Source organism: Esox lucius, chromosome 23, assembly GCF_011004845.1.
Source record: "Esox lucius isolate fEsoLuc1 chromosome 23, fEsoLuc1.pri, whole genome shotgun sequence".
In the NCBI taxonomy this organism is placed as follows: Eukaryota; Metazoa; Chordata; class Actinopteri; order Esociformes; family Esocidae; genus Esox; species Esox lucius.
The window spans coordinates 1,360,961-1,379,418 of NC_047591.1; the positions used below are offsets into that span (position 1 = coordinate 1,360,961).

Genomic DNA, 18,458 nt, shown 5'->3' on the forward strand with positions numbered 1-18,458 from the left:
ACATCACCTCCGAGACTGCTGAACGGATTTGCATGCCATTTGGTGTGAATGACCTTTAAACCATTATCTTTTAAAGTTATATCAGGAATGTTGATATCTCGAACAATATGGCCGAAATCAGCGAATGAAATTGAGCTGGGCAGGTCTATGACTTTGGACGTCCATTAATCCCAAATGGAACATCAAACAGCTATGAAATGAAACATACAGAAAAAGTCCCATACAGAAATACCTCTTGGGGGCGCTATAAACATCACTGATGTTTATCACAATTTTTGTATTGTATTACGTGACCCTTTTATGCTGTTATTGTTTTCCAAAGAAAGGAACCAGCACATGGAGTGATTGGAGTCATTGATTTCGTTATAAGTAGGATGTATAGCTATTAGCTAGTCATCTATAATAATCTTTGTACAACAGAACACTTTAGTTCCGTTACAAACGTTTTGTTGCCCACTTTATCTCAGCAAAATTGTAATGGCTGGGGTAAAATTTACATTTGGAGAGGATAGAGAGCTGTAGGGACAACCAGTAGCCCTTGTGGTGTAGTGGGGACATCCCTGTTCTGCAATATTCTGACCCTGGTTTGATTCCCCTTTGAGATGTTCCTAATATTGTATTTCAGAAATGTATAGCCACTCTGTACTTTTCAGCCTTCACACAACAATATATATCCCCTCTGTAATACCATGATTCTTATATATTTAGAATAATTGTTTTACGTGACCCTTATATACTGTTATTGCTATTGTTTTTCTTTATACTCAAAAGGCATATTTGTCTAAATTTTTTTTCACAAATCTGTCTAAATCTGTGTTAGTGAGCACTTCTCCTTTAGCGAGGTATTCCATCCACCTCACAGATGTGGCATATCAAGATGCTGATTAGACAGGATGATTATTGCACAGGTGTTCCTTAGGCTGGACACAATAAAAGGCCACTCTAAAATGTGCAGTTTCACTGTATTGGGGGGATCCGGGGTGGTCCAAAAACCAGTCAGTATCTGGTGTGACCACTATTTGCCTCAAGCAGTGCAACACATCTACTTCGCATAGAGTTGATCAGGTTGTTGATTGTGGCCTGTGGAATATTGGTCCACTCCTCTTCAATGGCTGTGCGAAGTTGCTGGATATTGGCAGGGCCGGGAACACAATGTCATATACGCCGATCCAGAACATCCCAAACATGCTCAATGGGTGACATGTTCCTGTGAGTATGCTGGCCATGCAAGAACTGGGATGTTTTCAGCTTTGAGGAATTGTGTACAGATCTTTGCAACATGGGGCTGTGCATTATCATAGTGCAACATGAGGTGATGGTCGTGGATAAATGGCATAACAATTGGCCTCAGGATCTCGTCACGGTATCTCCGTGCATTCAAAATGCTATCAATAAAAAGCACCTGTGTTCATTGTCCATAACACACGCCTGCCCATACCATAACCCCACCGCCACCATGGGCCGCTCGATCCACAACATTGACATCAGCAAACCGCTCACCCACACAACGCCATACACACTGTCTGCCATCTGCCCTGTGCAGTGAAAACCAGGATAGAAGATAGTGGGTAGAAGGGACAACCTGTGGTGTAGTGGGGACATCTCAAATTTCAGAAATGTATATCCACTCGGTACTTTTCACCCTTCACACAACAATACATATCCCCTCTTTAATATCATGATTCTCATATGTTTAGGAGAAGAATTGTTTTAAGTCACCCTTATATACTGTTATTGTTTTCCAAAGACACAAATCAGCCATGGAGTGATTGGAGTCATTGTTTTCGTTATAAGTAGGATGTAAAGCTATTAGCTATATAGTCTTTGTGCGAGACTACTCTTTACCTCTGTTAATAAATGTTCTTTTGTCCACGTTATTACAGCAAAAATGTAACGGCTGAGGTAAAAGTTGCATTGTGCTGTTTAAATAGTGTAATGATTAAAGACAGTCTGCCACATAGAAAAGCAGGGATTTAAACCTGCCAGCGACAACAATATTCATCCCTCCTAATCGGCTAAACTAGGATTGCCTGGTTCTTTTTCTGGTTTCAAAGTCTTTTTGTTTTGATTTTCTCACCTTCGATTGGACATCCTGACTACTAGTGGCATTGTGCATTTTTAAATAGCAAAACATTTCTCTAGTGAGAGCATGCAATGAGATGCTTCCTGTACCCCGCTTGGCCCCCTGAAACGCTGCTCGCAGCTTTAATTATTATTATCATTACTATTAGGGGGCCAAGCAACGAAGTTGCTGGAACCCTCTTATGTTTGTAAGTTCTATTATTATTATTATTATTATTACTCTTCTCCAGGGCCATTTTCAGAGGTCCATAACTCGGGCCCCTCTGGTTGAAAACGCTCCAAACTTTGCCTGATTGTAGAAAGCCCAGGTCTGATTTTGCCGTTAATAAAAACACACTTAAATGACATCTCCTCCGAAACCACTCAACAGATTTGGTTGACAATCAGTGTAAAGGACCACTGGACCATTATGTTTAAAAGATATACAAGAAAAGTTGATATCTTAAACAATATGGCCTCTATTTTAACTTTTGTGAAAAACTCGTTAACAACATCTTCTCCGAGACCGCTGAACGGATTTACATGCTGTTTGGTGGGAAGGACCTTTGAACCATGATCTTTAAAAGTTGATATCTCAAATAGTATGGCCGAAATCAGCTAATGAAATTGAGCTGGGCTATGACTTTAGACGTCCATTCATCCCAAATGGAACATCAAACAGCTATGAAATGAAACATATCCGTAAATGTGTCTTTCAGGAATGGACAGAAAAAGTCCCAAACAGAAATACCTCTTGGGGGCACAATAAACATCACTAATGTTTCTCATGATTTTGCCGTTAATAAAAAAACACTTAAACAACATCTCCTCCGAAATCGCTGAACAGATTTGCACACCGTTCGCTGACATGTAACCTGGGACCAGTATCTTCAATTAAAGTTTAGGGAATTTTGATATCTCAAACGGTGCGCGCATAATAGGCTAATTACTTTTACATGGGTGTGGCACTTTGTCAGGTTATATAACCCATCAGGAATATCTGAGACTTACGCCCTTTAACATAGCGCTAAACATCAGGTCCATGGATGCAGTATCAACCAAATAGACTTTAAGGGGGCGCTACGATGATACTGAAAACTTTGAGCATTTATGAACTGTAAAATACACACTATAAGTACACCTCCTTGGACACCGCTGAACGGATTTGCACGCCCTTTGCTGAGAAAGGACCCTGGGACCAGTATCTTCAATATAATGATTTGAAATTTTGATATCTCAAATTATTTGACTGCAATAAGTGAATTAAGTAAAATCATCTAAATGCATCTACTCTGATATAATTGAACGGATTGGCATGCTGTTTGCTTGTGAAAGATATTTGGACCATGATATTTAAATGGTCCAAATATCCCTCAAAGCTGTCGCTGGGCAATATGGACTTTCAGCTCCCTCCAAAGATTTTCTATTGGGTTCAGGTCTGGAGACTGGCTAGGCCACTCCAGGACCTTGAGATGCTTCTTACGAAGCCACTCCTTAGTTGCCCTGGCTGTATGTTTTGGGTCGTTGTCATGCTGGATGACCCAGCCACGACCCATCTTCAATGCTCTTACTGAGGGAAGGAGGTTGTTGGCCAAGATCTCGCGATACATGGACCCATCCATCCTCCCCTCAATACGGTGCAGTCGTCCTGTCCCCTTTGGAGAAAAGCATCCACAAAGAATGATGTTTCCACCTCCATGCCTCACGGTTGGGATGGTGTTCTTAGGGTTGTACTCATCCTTCTTCTTCCTCCAAACACGGCGAGTGGAGTTTAGATTAAAAAGCTATAATTTTGTCTCATCAGACCACATGACCTTCTCCCATTCCTCCTCTGGATCATCCAGATGGTCATTGGCAAACTTCAGACGGGCCTGGACATGCGCTGGCTTGAGCAGGGGGACCTTGTGTGCACTGCAGGATTTTATTCCATGACGGCGTAGTGTGTTACTAATGGTTTTCTTTGAGACTGTGGTCCCCACCTCTCTTCTGGTCATTGACCAGGTCCTGCCGTGTAGTTCTGGGCTGATCCCTCACCTTGCTCATGATCATTGATGCCCCACGAGGTGAGATCTTGCATGGGGCCCCAGTCCGTGGGAGATTGACCGTCATCTTGGACTTCTTCCATTTTCTAATAATTGCAGCAACAGTTGTTGCCTTCTCACCAAGCTGCTTGCCTATTGTACTGTAGCCCATCCCAGCCTTGTGCAAGTCTACAATTTTATCCCTGATGTCCTTACACAGCTCTCTGGTCTTGGCTATTGTGGAGAGGTTGGAGTCTGTTTGTTTGATTGAGTGTGTGGACAGGTGTCTTTTATACAGGTAATGAGTTCAAACAGGTGCAGTTAATACAGGTAATGACTGGAGAACAGGAGGACTTCTTAAAGAAAAACGAACAGGTCTGTGAGAGCCGGAATTCTTACTGGTTGGTAGGTGATAAAATACTTATGTCATGCAGTACCTGAGGGATCTGGAGAAGGTCTGTATGGAGGAGTGGGCCAAAATCCCTGCTGCAGTGTGTGCAAACCTGGTCAAGAACTACAGGAAACGTATGATCTCTGTAATTGCAAACAAAGGTTTCTGAACCAAATATTAAGTTCTGCTTTTCTGATGTATCAAATACTTATGTCATGCAATAAAATGCAAATTAATTACTCAAAATTCATACAATGTGATTTTCTGGATTTTTTTTTAGATTCTGTCTCTCACAGTTGAAGTGTACCTATGGTAAAAACTACAGACTTCTACATGCTTTGTAAGTAGGAAAATCTGAATAATCGGCAGTGTATCAAATACTTGTTCTCCCCACTGGAATAAAATTAAGAGACCACTGCAAAACAATCAATTTCTCTTTTTTTTTTACTGTTTTTACTGTTCATGGATATGTGTTTGAGTAAAATGAACAGTTTTGTTTTATTCTATAAACCACTGACATCATTACTTCTAAATTCCAAATACAAATATTGTCTTTTAGAGTATTTATTTGTAGAAAACAACTGGTAAAATAAACCAGAAAATATGCAGTTTTCAGACCTCAAATAATGCAAAGAAAACAAATTCATATACATTTTTCAACAACAAAATACTAATGTTTTAAGAGTTCAGAAATAAATATTTGGTGGAATAACCCAGATTTTTTATCACAGCTTTCATGCGTCTTGGCATGCTCTCCACCAGTCTTTCACCTTGCTGTTGGGTGACTTTATGCCACTCCTGGCACAGAAATTCAAGTAGCTCGACTTTGTTTGATGGCTTGTGACCATCCATCTTCCTCTTGATCAAATTCCAGAGGTTTTCAATGGGGTTCAGGTCTGGAGATTGGGCTGGCCATGACAGGGCCTTGATATGGTGGTCCACCATCCACACCTTGATTGACCTGGCTGTGTGGCATGGAGCATTGTCCTGCTGGAAAAGCCAATTCTCTGAGTTGGGGAACATTGTCAGAGCAGAAGGAAGCACATGTTCTTCGAGGATAACCTTGTACTTGTCTTGATTCATGCGTCCTTCACAAAGACAAATCTGCCTGATTCCAGCCTTGCTGAAGCATCCCCAGATCATCACTGATCCTCCACCAATTTCACAGTGGGTGTGAGACACTGTGGCTTGTAGGCCTCTCCAGGTCTCCGTCTACCCATTAAATGACGAGGTGTTAAGCACAGCTGAAAATTTGACTCGTTAGAGAAGATGACCTTACTCCATTCTTCTACGGTCCAATCCTTACGTTCTTTCCAAATTTCAGCCGGGCTCTTCTTTGCTTCTCGTTGATGAAGGGCTTTTTTCTTTGCTTTGCATGAATTCAGCCCTGCCCCTAAGAGCCTGTTCCGAACTGTCCTCGCCCCAGCTGCTGTTTGCCATTCTTTTTGTAGGTCACTTGATGTCATCCTACAGTTGTTGAGTGACATTCAAATGAGTTGACGGTCATCTCGGTCAGTGGACAGTCGTTTTTGCCCTCTGCCAGTCTGTGGCTTTGTTGTCCCCAATGTCTGTTGCTTGACCTTGTTCTTATGATTCGCCGTCTTTGAAATGTTTAGGATGGAAGCAACCTGACGCTCACTGTATACTTCTGCCAGTAAAGCCAGAATTGAACCCTTCTTTTCCTCATTCAAAGCTTTTCTTTTCAACTCTTTTTTGTCATGCTGAATAGTAATTTTTTTATTCTAATTACCTTTGAGGTACTACGTGCACTGTTTTTACCATCCAACTGGTCCTAACTTGGGGAGACAAACACAAATACATAATTGAAGTGAGATTGTTTGCATGGTTTTCCACTTAACTGTACTTACTTCTGCTTTAATGGCAGTAGGGGCAATAGTAGTTTTGTCCAACTTGTGCCTCCGGCAGCATTAATGCCCCTCGTATTCTTCAAGTCTTTCAGAAGTTTCTTGTAACTGTGCAATACACCCATTGCAGCTACACTGCTTAAAAAATAAGGGAATATGTAATTATCACAGTATAACACCATGTCATTTAAACATCAGGGATATCAATCTGTCCAATTAGGAAGCATAAGCGATTGTGGAACAATGTCACCTGTTTTGGTGCAAATGAAAGCAACAACAGGTGCACTGGAGAGGCAACAGCAAGACAACCCCCAAAAAGGAAATGGGCTTTGCAGGTGGTGGCCATAGACAATAACACACTCCTAATCCTTCCTCACTGATTTTCCGCTAGTTTTGTGTTATTCTAGTATCCTTGTCACTAATGGTAGTATGAGGCGGTACCTGCAGCCCATTCACCCCCGTTCACCGTGATGAACGTTTTGCTGTCTGCAACATCATCCCGCATGACTGGTTTGGTGGGTCAGTAATGGTCAGGGGAGGCATATCCTTGGAGGGTTGCACAGACCTCCACATGGTAGCCAGTGGTACCCTGACTGCTGTTAGGTACCGGGAAGAAATCCTCAGAACCATTGTCAAACCTCAGGTTGGTGCGGTGGGCATCATCCTGGTGCAGGACAATGCCTGGCCTCATGTGGCCAGAGTGTGTACAGTTCCTGGATGAAGAAGGCATTGATTGCATTGACTGGAACCTTACTTGCCCCAGACCTGAATCCAATTGTGAACCTCTGGGATGTTATGTATTGGTGCATCTGATGCCCGCCAAGTAGCACCACAGACTGTCCAGAAGCTCACTGATGCCCTGATTCAGGACTGGGAGGAGATCCCCCAGGACACCTTCTGCTATCTCATCAGGAGCATGCCCAGACATTGTCAGAAGCGTATACAGGCACCTGGGGGCCATACACACTCTTGAGTCACATTATGAGCTGCTGTGATGAAATTCATGCAAATTGGAACAGCCTGTGATTTCAAATGTTTTCTTTCATTTTCGGCGTGAGTTTGAATCCAGCCCTCTGTAACGCCAGCACAACATGAGAAAATTACAGATCTTTCTGTTATGTATCCAACAAGTTGTAAATAGTGTTCTTTAAAACATTTGTACACACTGGTGTCATCATAATGGGATGTGTAAAATATTATTTCAGTAAAATTTGAGGAGACAATGGTAAATTGTAATGGTAAAAAATGTACTGCTCACAGTTGTTTTTGTTATTGTCAGTGACAAGTCCAGTAATTGTATACAAACACATTTTTTTAACTAAACTTCTCTATGCAGTGCAAGATCTTTTCTAAGAGGGAAGAATTTGGGACTTACCCTCTATACCAACATGGGTAGAGGCTGTGGTTACACAGAATTTCAAATGGCGAACATGGACAGCACACCAGACCAACAAAGCAAATTTTGAACCCCCGAATTGCTTACAATAAAAAAAAAAATATATATATATATATATATACACACACCCACACATACATACATACAGTGGGGCAAAAAAGTATTTAGTCAGCCACCAATTCTGCTTTGTGCAAAAGTTCTCCCACTTAAAAAGATGAGAGAGGCCCGTAATTTTTATCATAGGTACACTTCAACTATGAGAGACAAAATGAGGAAAAAAATCCAGAGAATCACATTGTTGGGTTTTTTATTAATTTATTGGTAAATTATGGTGGAAAATAAGTATTTGGTCAATAACAAAAGTTAATCTCAATACTTCGTAATATACCCTTTGTTGGCAATGACAGAGGTCAAACGTTTTCTGTAAGTCTTCACAAGGTTTTCACACACTGTTGCTGGTATTTTGGCCCATTCCTCCATGCAGATCTACTCTAGAGCAGTGATGTTTTGGGGCTGTCGCTGGGCAACCCAGACTTTCATCTCCTTCCAAAGATTTTCTAGGGGGTTGAGATCTGGTGACTGGCTAGGCCACTCCAGGACCTTGAAATGCTTATTACAAAGCCACTCCTTCGTTACCCGGGCAGTGTGTTTGGGATCATTGTCATGCTGAAAGACCCAGCCACATTTCATCTTCAATGCCCTTGCTGATGGAAGGAGGTTTTCACTCAAAATCTCACGATACATGGCCCCATTCATTCTTTCCTTTACACGGATCGTCCTGGTCCGTTTACAGAAAAACAGCCCCAAACCATGCTTCACAGTGGGTATGGTGTTCTTTGGATGCAACTCAGCATTCTTTCTCCTCCAAACACGACAAGTTGAGTTTTCACCAAAAAGTTCTATTTTGGTTTCATCTGACCATATGACATTCCCCCAATCCTCTTCTGTACCATCCAAATGCTCTCTAGCAAACTTCAGACGGGCCTGGACATGTACTGGCTTAAGCAGGGGGACACGTCTGGCACTGCAGGATTTGAGTCCCTGGCGGCGTAGTGTGTTACTGATGGTAGCCTTTGTTACTTTGGTCCCAACTCTCATTCACTAGGTCCCCCCGTGTGGTTCTTGTGATCATTTTGACCCCACGGGGTGAGATCTTGCGTGGAGCCCCGGATCGAGGAAGATTATCAGTGGTCTTGTATGTCTTTCATTTTCTTATAATTGCTCCCAAAGTTGATTTCTTCACACTAAGCTGCTTACCTATTGCAGATTCAGTCTTCCCAGCCTGGTGCAGGTCTACAATTTTGTTTCTGGTGTCCTTTAACAGCTCTTTGGTCTTGGCCATAGTGGAGTTTGGAGTGTGACTGTTTGAGGTTGTGGACAGGTGTCTTTTATACTGATAACAAGTTCAAACAGGTGCCATTAATACAGGTAACAAGTGGAGGACAGAGGACCCTCTTAAAGAAGAAGTTACCGGTCTGTGAGAGCCAGAAATCTTGCTTGTTTGTAGGTGACCAAATACTTATTTTACAGAGGAATTTACCAATAAATTCATTCAAGTCCTACAATGTGATTTTCTGGATTTTTATTTATCATTTTGTCTATCATAGTTGAAGTGTACCTAAGATGAAAATTACAGGACTCTCTCATCTTTTTAAGTGGGAGAACTTGCACAATTGGTGGCTGACTAAATACTTTCTTGCCCCACTGTACATACAGAGTTGGGGAGTAACGGATTATTTTATTAAAAAGGTCATTATAATCCGTTACGTAACCTACAAAAATATTGTAATCGGATTACGGATTACGGATTACTTCAATTGGAAAAGAATAGCTGTGCGAAATAATGATGACACGTTGTATGTTTGAGTGTATTATTTAATGTTATAAAAACAGTTGAACCAAAATATGAATTGTGCACCTCAGTTGTGTGTGTGATAAGCCACGCGCGCAAAGGTAGACACGCATAACCAGTTTAGTGATGGAGGAAGCGCTAGTTTAAATTTCTCCGGTTTTGGTTGGTTAGATGGCTGGTAAAAACAGAGTATAATAATATTATAATATTAGCCGAGTCATATAAAATGTTATTTAGTTATCTACATGACACATAATTCTCAGAACAATTAAAGGCCTACCTGGTGTTATATATTTTTCAAGTTTCAAGGTTTATTTGTCAAATGCTCCGAACAACACAGCAAGGACGAGTGGTACCGAATAACTTTTACAGGAATTGTTTAATAGATTAGGCAACTATATGTTAGATAGCTGTAACATGGCGCTGCCTTCATGAGAAAACATTATATGGAATTTACCACGACATTTGAGGAGAAAAGGTGTGTTGGGAAGCACTCTGCCAAAGGATGATTATTTGCATTTGACGTGGCCACATTAACTCTGTCCATACAGATAGGTCATGTGATTCTGCTTGCTTTGCATCTCTGAAAATTGTGTTCATTGGTTATCATTGGCTGCTGACGTCATTTACTTTAAACTTTAAAGAGTGCAGGTTTATAGTGCACAGTTTATTTCTTTCATTTGCATTTTGAAAATCCATCACTGGTTGCCATATTAATCTTATTTCTATGTGGGTGTTCACGATTTCAAACTTGCATTCGCGTGGCGGGGGTTACTGCAACATTTTGACAATGTTGGCTGTGGAGCAAATCATCAGACTACTGCAGATTTAGTTTATGCGCAAAAAGCTACGGATATCTTCATTTTTATATACAACAATGTCAATACTCTTTTCGAGTAATTGCCATTTATTTTTCAACAATGTTTTGAAGCAATTAAAAACATGAATAAAACACAAACAACAGAACTGACTTAAGCATCAGTAGATTTGGGGATATGTTCAGATAAAAAGTAAGATTCTGGAAGATTGAGGTTTATTGGATTAACTCGAATGATTAAATATCTGAGAGACCTTTAGCGTGTAATGTAGCGATGTACCCCAATCATACTGAAGTAAAAAGCAATAGTTAAGTAACCCATTTCCAAAGGCACTGTAGCCTACACAACCCGCTATGTAAACTCTAACATTGATTGATCCCGCAAAAGGTGTTCAGTTGGTCAGTAGGCTATTCCTATTTGTTTTCCAATGCTTCTTAATATGAAAGTAATCAGATTACGTTACTGAGTTTGAGTAATCAAAAAGTTACGTTACTGATTATAAATGTGGACAGGTAACTTGTAACTGTAACGGATTACATTCAAAAAGTAACCTACCCAACCCTGTATATATATATATATATATACACACAGAAGGTTCAGTTAGCAGTGGTGGTACAGTAGTTGTTTGTAATAGTATTTGATTTTCTTTTTATTTGTTTATAAAATGTTTATAAATGTTTTTGAAATGTCATTATATCCCTGTCCAAATAGTGCAGATATCTGGATTTCATTTTGATCAATTTCCATCTTAGGTTTATTTTATTTTGAACATACCCTCTCATTTTAAAATGTCATTAATTAATTAGTTTGAGGTGATTCATGTTTTAACTATTGTGAATCAGACTCTGCTTCATTTGACTACACCAAAACGTTCTTGCTTAGTAGGTGTAACTAATATGTATCTATATGGGAACGGATACCGCTTCAAATTACAGCCCTCTTTCCTTGTAACTACACTGTAACTATGTGGGAACAGACACCGCTTCAAATTACAGCCCTCTTTCCTTGTACTTACACTTTAAGTGTTGTTGGTACTGTATAAGAACTAGTGAAAGATGATGGAATTACTAGGAACTTACATGGTTAGGGTGAAGTTCACAAGGTATAGGAAAGAATAAGCTACAACAGGATGATGGTGTGAAGGTATGTCATGGAGTATTAACTGAAAACAAATGATAATTTACCACATTTTCTTTTTATCAGGTGTTATTACGAAATAGACTAGTTTTAATATGTATTTCCACCACAAGCTAATGGATTTTATTTGTATCTACATTTGAAAACAACACAAGATTTAGGAGATTTGCGCTAGGCACCTTTGCTTATCCACATTTAAGTAGGCCTTCTAATGTTAGAGTTGATTTGTCCTCAAAAACAGTCAAATCTGACAATCTCTTATTTGTTAAGCCTATCCATTTCATTCGTCAACTTCTCGCTTCTCGCTTTCAATGTGACAAAATAATAGCATACATTGGAGCGTTTTAAATCCGGCATATTGGAGAAAAAAACGTTCATGTGGGCGCCTATTATGAGGAGATGCATTGGGGGCTGTATGACAACCAACTGATAAGTGTTTTCTGTGGCTTGATTCGTAACACGCATCTATAATCAATTCATACATTTGTGATTGATGTCAACATGGCTTTTGGTTTGGCAAGAACCGATTGCCCAAAGCATGTGTTGGCGGTGAAAAGTTGTGCATCATCGTTCTTTTCTCTTAAATCCTTAATTCTGCGAGTGAACTTGCAATAAAATAATTAGTAAAGTCACTATTAAATGGTAAATTTATACACATGAATAAGAATGACAATTATATATACTTTCAAAATCTTTTTTATCATCTGTCTGTTTACTAAGTAGTATCATTCTTCGTTTATATAAGTACACGTAACACCTACATTGTTCCTAGATAACTACCCATTCTTACCATGTACTTTCATTCTTGTTACTACATAGTTACATGGGAACTACCCTGTAAGTAACGGGCTGTAATTTGAAGGGTTACCCATTTATTTAATTGAAGAGGTTAATGTATGTTTAAGTTATATTTATTTCAAGTTATTCATTAATCTTGAGATTTTTCCAGTCAAGGCTTGTACCATTAAAAACATTTACACTGTAAAAGATGGCCTTTAGCACATTTCTTATAGAGGGTATCAGTTTTCCATCAAATAGTGAATTCCACTTAGAAGAGCTGACGGTGCCTTTGTCTTGCTGGCAACAGGTCCTTGACTTGTGTGCATGCTAATAAAGAAGAGATTTCCACAAGACTCTACATAGTTATGAATAATAAAATGTATGGTGTTTATTTGCTTCACAGTTAACAGAGTATGTTAATGAAATCTTAGACAAAGTAATTCCTACATATAATTCATGAATCTACGATAAGAAAACTGTGTTGCCCCGCCGTCCACAACCCTGGACACCCGCTTTGTTACAGCAGAGCACACAGCTGTTAAACCAATCCCCACCTGTCTTAAAGTGACGCTCACCAAATAAGAAACATCTACAATGAAAATGCATCCTATGCCTATACAATGTACATCAATCATAGTCTCCTACCATTGTAGAAAAACTTCTGAAATTATGTTAAAAATAATTGTACCCAGTATTTAGCATATAAGGTAGTGATACTAGTCCCTATGCACTCACACACAATAATAAAAAATGTCACACCTTTAAAAATGGGCCTATAAAAGTGAGTTAGCCAACAGTGCCAGTTAAAAAAAAGTCTAAAAAAAGTCTAAAATCGAGAGAAATAAAACAAACACACAGGGTATAGACAGGAAAGGCTAAAGGTTGTAGGCAGTACAGAATAGATGTTGTGAATGAGGTGACTTTTGGCCTGTCGTATGTGAGGGGGGAATGCATTCCAGAGTCTGGGTGCAGAGCAGCTAAAGCACGGTCTCCCGTGGTGGAGAGGCGGAATTGGGGGTGACAAGGAGACTAGCAGAGGAGCACAGGGAGCGGGAGGGGACATAGAGTGGGAGATCAAAGAGGTAGGTGGGTGCTAGGTTGTGGAGGGTTTTGAATGTGAGCAGGAGAGTCTTGAATCTGATCTGATATTGCACAGGGAGCCAGTGAAGTTGGTTAAGAGTTGGTGTGATATGTTTGGATGATCTTGTGTAGGTGAGGATTCTTGCTGCAGAGATCTGGACCAGTTTGTGTTAGTTGATTAGTTTGGTGGGGATACCGGTAAGAAGAGTGTTACAGTAATCTAGGGAGGAAGTGACAAAGGCATGAATGACAGCTTCAGTGCTGGAGCTTGAGAGTTTACACAGATGGAAAAAAGCTGTCCGGGTGATGGTTTTTATGTGGGATTCGGAGGAGAGGATGTTGTCCAGGGTGACACTGAGGCTTTTTTCTTTAGAAGTCAGGGGGGACCGGAGAGCAATCGATGGTGATGCTGAGGTTTTGCTGTTCGGGTAGAGTGGATTTGGAGATGATTAGAATGACCCCTGTCTTGTTGCTGTTGAGTTTAAGGAGGTCTGTGTTCATCCAGCTCCGGATATCTTGAATGCAGTTGATGAGAGAGATGGGAGGGAGGGAGGAGGCGGGTTTGGTGGAGAGGTAGAGCTGGGTCTCATCAGCATAGCAGTGGAAGTTAATGTTGTGATGTCGCATGATCATCCCCAGGAGTAGTAGGTATATAATGAAGAGTGGTCCGAGCACTGATCCCTGGGGGACACCTTGAGTGGCAGCTGCACACTATGATCTATGATTGTTGATATGGACATATCGTTGACGGTCAGTGAAGTAGGAGGAGAACCAGGAGGGAGCAACATCCGTGACACCAGCACCAGCCAGATGTTTCAGGAGGAGTGAATGGGAAATGGTGTCAAAAGCTGAACTCAGGAGTTGATTTAGTGCATAGTGGTGAGATGGAAGGAAGGAATGCTTCTACAAGAGTGGTGGGCATGGGGTCAAGTTATCAGGTAGATGATCCATTTACAATTTTTTAATGGTAAAGGTAAAAACAATTGTCAGTTTCAGTATAAAAATGTGATGGGCATGCCTTAAGCCAGAGGTGTCAAACCGGTTCCACGGAGGGCCGAGTGTCTGCAGGTTTTTGCTCTCTCCTTGTACTTGATTGGTTAATTAGGTCACTGATTGGTTAGTTTCTACCCTCACCTGGTTGTGTAGGTATGAACTAGGAACCAATTTATAGGAAAAACCAAAAACCTGCAGACACTCGGCCCTTTGTGGAACCGGTTTGACACCTGTGCCTTAAGCTATTCATCTTTTCAACCCTTTCTTATTGCATATTGTGTGTAACATTTGTGTAACTATTTATAAACCGTGTTGATAACATGATAATGAATGTCTATAATTCTGTCACTTCAAAATAAGGTATATTTTCATTAGTTATAAATGTTGTAACTAATAAATGTATTTAGGTCAGCCACATCAAAGCAAGGAATTCTTTCAACAGTTATAAACATTTGTAACTTGTTTGAAAAAGTGTGTAAAATGAAATTTGTAAGACATTTTATAGCTAAATAACCTTGTAAATTTGGGCAGGACAGTTGAAGAGATCAGAGGAGATCAGTTGAGGATATCAGAGTTGAGGAGATCAGTTAACTAACCTCTAATATTTCTTGGACAGCCCTCTCACATCCTAACCAAAGTGGGGAAAAAGTGCACAACCAATTAAATATTAGGTTCATAATGGTTCATATTATCAGCATTTATAAGTGCATTTATGAACCGTTCATAACAGGAGGTAAATAGGACTGCTGGCTCAGTATTTAGCAGTGACCATCTATCACACTATCTTAACCAAGCGTGCCGCACAAGCCCTGAAAAGTGGAGCCAAAACGTCTCGATCGCCCCCTGGTGAGTGGTCCCAGTATAGGTCATAAACCCCGCCCTCCCCATGTTATTCAATGGGACGCGAGACCAACTAAACAATTAAATTACCCTTCAAATATATTTTTTCCGAAGCTGGTTTCTGTCATTTACTGTAGTTTGTATCACGCTAATGTAAATTCAAGAGTTTGTTTTTAAAATAAGTTTGTTTTTAGTTAGTTATTTAATGCTCTAAAAACGGTGGTGTGACATCGTGATTCACAGCTGTGATTGACAGCTATCTGAGCCGAGGAGCCACTGAATCTTCGGAGGACTGAGGAGATTGGAACTTTACATTTAATCTCTAAATTTCTATAATTGATATAATTTCACACGGACATAATGGGTTGTTCTGCAGTACATTGTGCTAACCGATCTGGCATTCCCAATCGATCTTTGAATTTTTTTCAGTAAGTTAAATTTATAAGCTATTTAATTAGTAAATAAATGTAATGGGCTAGCTAACGTTAGCTAAAAGACAACAAGCCTCGTTAATAGCCATGTTAATAGCTAGCAGGTAATCGTTAGCTAGAAGTTACCAATTATTTTTGTATTAGGCCTATTCTAAATTAAGGTTAAACATGATGTAAGTTAGGCTATAACATATCGTCTAGGTTTAACAAGCTAAGGTTGTACTGTACTTGGACTTGCGATTGATTACGGTATGCGCATTCTGCGAGGGAGAGTGAGGGCGGGGCACAGGGGTGGGGCCGTTGATTTCGCGGCTTTACGGCTTTACTTCCTTCTCGCTACTGCGCATAACTACTGCGCAGAACTGGTCCCAAGATCGCTATCTGCGCAGACGCAAGTCCAAGATGTCAGCGCCGTATCAGGACACTGGTGGCTTCATTTTTCACCAATGGAAAAGAGCGAAAGGGCGTCGTCCATTATTTATACAGTCTATGATCTTAACCAATGCGTGGATTTGAAGAAAAAGTATGAAAATGCTGTAAGATTATAAATTTCACTAACAAGCTCTGATTTATTTTTATCATGTTTCAGCGTAATAACACAGCATTAGCCATTTCTAATTTCATAGAATTTATGGAAATTAACTTCAAAACAAAATGTATCACTGCTGTGAAGGTTAAGGTGTCAAATGTTCTGCCCAGCACATGGACATTATTAAGTAAATTGCAGAAAATGTATAACAATACATTCTAGTTATACAATCAATCTTGTTCACAATAATCCATTATCAAACCTACATTTAGTTACATTATTCCATCTCTTGGTGAAGATGGAATAATTAATACATTTTTAATTTACTCTTTGGTGAATATATGTTTTTTTAAGACACTTTTTCTTTAGTGGGTCACAAAGCAAAAAAGTTTGAGAGCCCCTGCAGCAGATGAAATAGAAGCAGCAACATGTCCATTATTAGTAATGTGACTAGATGTTTGGTCTGTCTCTAGGCCTGAGGCGGAATGTTCACTGCTTGTAATTTAATATATAGACCTGTTGATGGATCTGTAGTGTAATAATGGACTTCATTTGTGTTACCATTATTGACGTGGTTCTCCAGTAGAGATACTAGATACTGCGAATAATTTAAATTCCCATCACTCAGAATATGGCACATGTTTCTCTGTTTTGTTTTCCTAAAAAGGTATACTCAGCGCTTCCTCTTTCTTTTATCTCTATGCTGAATCCATTGTTGTCCAGTCAGCCCTCTGTCTGACTGACAGGGATGAGATGAGCAGCTTGGACATCACACACAAACAGAGGCATAGACACATGTAAACACACACAGCCTCATGCTTAATGAGCAACAAGCAGAATATCCCTTCAGTGCTATGAATGAGAGTGAACAGAAAGAGCTTTCTGGAACTAACGTATGTCATTTATCCTCAGCTAGGATGTTCTGGTTGTCACTGTCGTTGTGTGTGCGGGAAAGGGCGTGTGTTTTTTGTAAGAATGGAGTGTGAGGCTGTGAGCATTGTGATTTAAAAAAGGCCCTGTGTACAGTCTGCCAACTTAAATGCTCACTGTTTGTGTGTATGAGGAGCGTGTAAAAGCAAGCTAACAAGTTTGTGTGTGTGCGTGTGCATGCAAACAAGTAAGCAAGCAATTTTGTGAATGGTTGTGTGCATGTGTGTGCATGCATCGTACTTGAGCAGGTTTCCCAGGTTGAATAGGGCTCTGTTATGATGGGGGTTGGTGGCCAGGGCTTTCCTGTAGTAGCGCTCTGCCTCTTCTGCATGGTGTGTCAGAGTACCCAGGTTGTTCATGGCACTAGCATGGAGAGGGTACAACCTAGAGAGGGAGAGGAATATATCATCTATAACAACACTTGTGGTAAAATAATACTATACAGGTGCTGGTCATATAATTACAATATCATAAAAAAGTTGATTTATTTCAGTAATTCCATTCAAAACGTGAAACTTGCATAATGTATACATTCATTCCACACAGACTGATATATTTCAAGTGTTTTAATTATTTTAATTGTGATGATTATAACTGACAACTAATGAAAAACCCAAATTCAGTATCTCAGAAAATTAGAATATTGTGAAAAGGTTCAATATTGAAGACACCTGGTGACACACTCTAATCAGCTAATTAACTCAAAACACCTGCAAAGGCCTTTAAATGGTCTCTCAGTCTAGTTCTGTAGGCTACACAATCATGGGGAAGACTGCTGACTTGACAGCTGTCCAAAAGATGACCGTTGACACCTTGCACAAGGAGGGCAAGACACTATGGTCATTGCTAAAGAGGCTGGCTGTTCACAGAGCTCTGTGTCCAAGCACATTAATAGAGAGGCGAAGGGAAGGAAAGGATGTGGTAGAACAAAGTGTACAAGCAATAGGGATAACCGCACCCTGGAGAGGATTGTGAAACAAAACCCATTCAAAAATGTGGGGGAGATTCACAAAGAGTGGACTGCAGGTGGAGTCAGTGCTTCAAGAACCACCACGCACAGATGTATGCAAGACATAGGTTTCAGCTGTCGCATTCCTTGTGTCAAGCCACTCCTGAACAAGACACAGCGTCAGAAGCGTCTCGCCTAGGCTAAAGACTGGACTGCTGCTGAGTGGTCCAAAGTTATATTCTCTGATTAAAGTACATTTTGCATTTCCTTTGGAAATCAAGGTCCCAGAGTCTGGAGCAAGAGAGGAGAGGCACACAATCCCTGTTGCTTGAAGTTCAATGTAAAGTTTCCACAGTCAGTGATGGTTTGGGGTGCCATGTCATCT

At 40.3% G+C, this 18,458-nt stretch overlaps 1 protein-coding gene across 2 annotated transcripts in view; it reads right to left on the bottom strand.

Moving 5' to 3' along the window:
- tmtc1 (transmembrane O-mannosyltransferase targeting cadherins 1) overlaps positions 1–18,458 on the bottom strand; it is a 314,311-nt gene that overhangs the window by 67,373 nt on the left and 228,480 nt on the right. For both annotated transcript variants that reach the window (XM_034290060.1, XM_034290061.1), the window contains 2 exons: positions 17,365–17,508; positions 6,342–6,476 (listed from right to left, as the gene is read on the bottom strand). In XM_034290060.1, the coding sequence (XP_034145951.1) occupies positions 6,342–6,476; positions 17,365–17,508 (279 nt within the window). The remainder of the gene's footprint in view (positions 1–6,341; positions 6,477–17,364; positions 17,509–18,458) is intronic.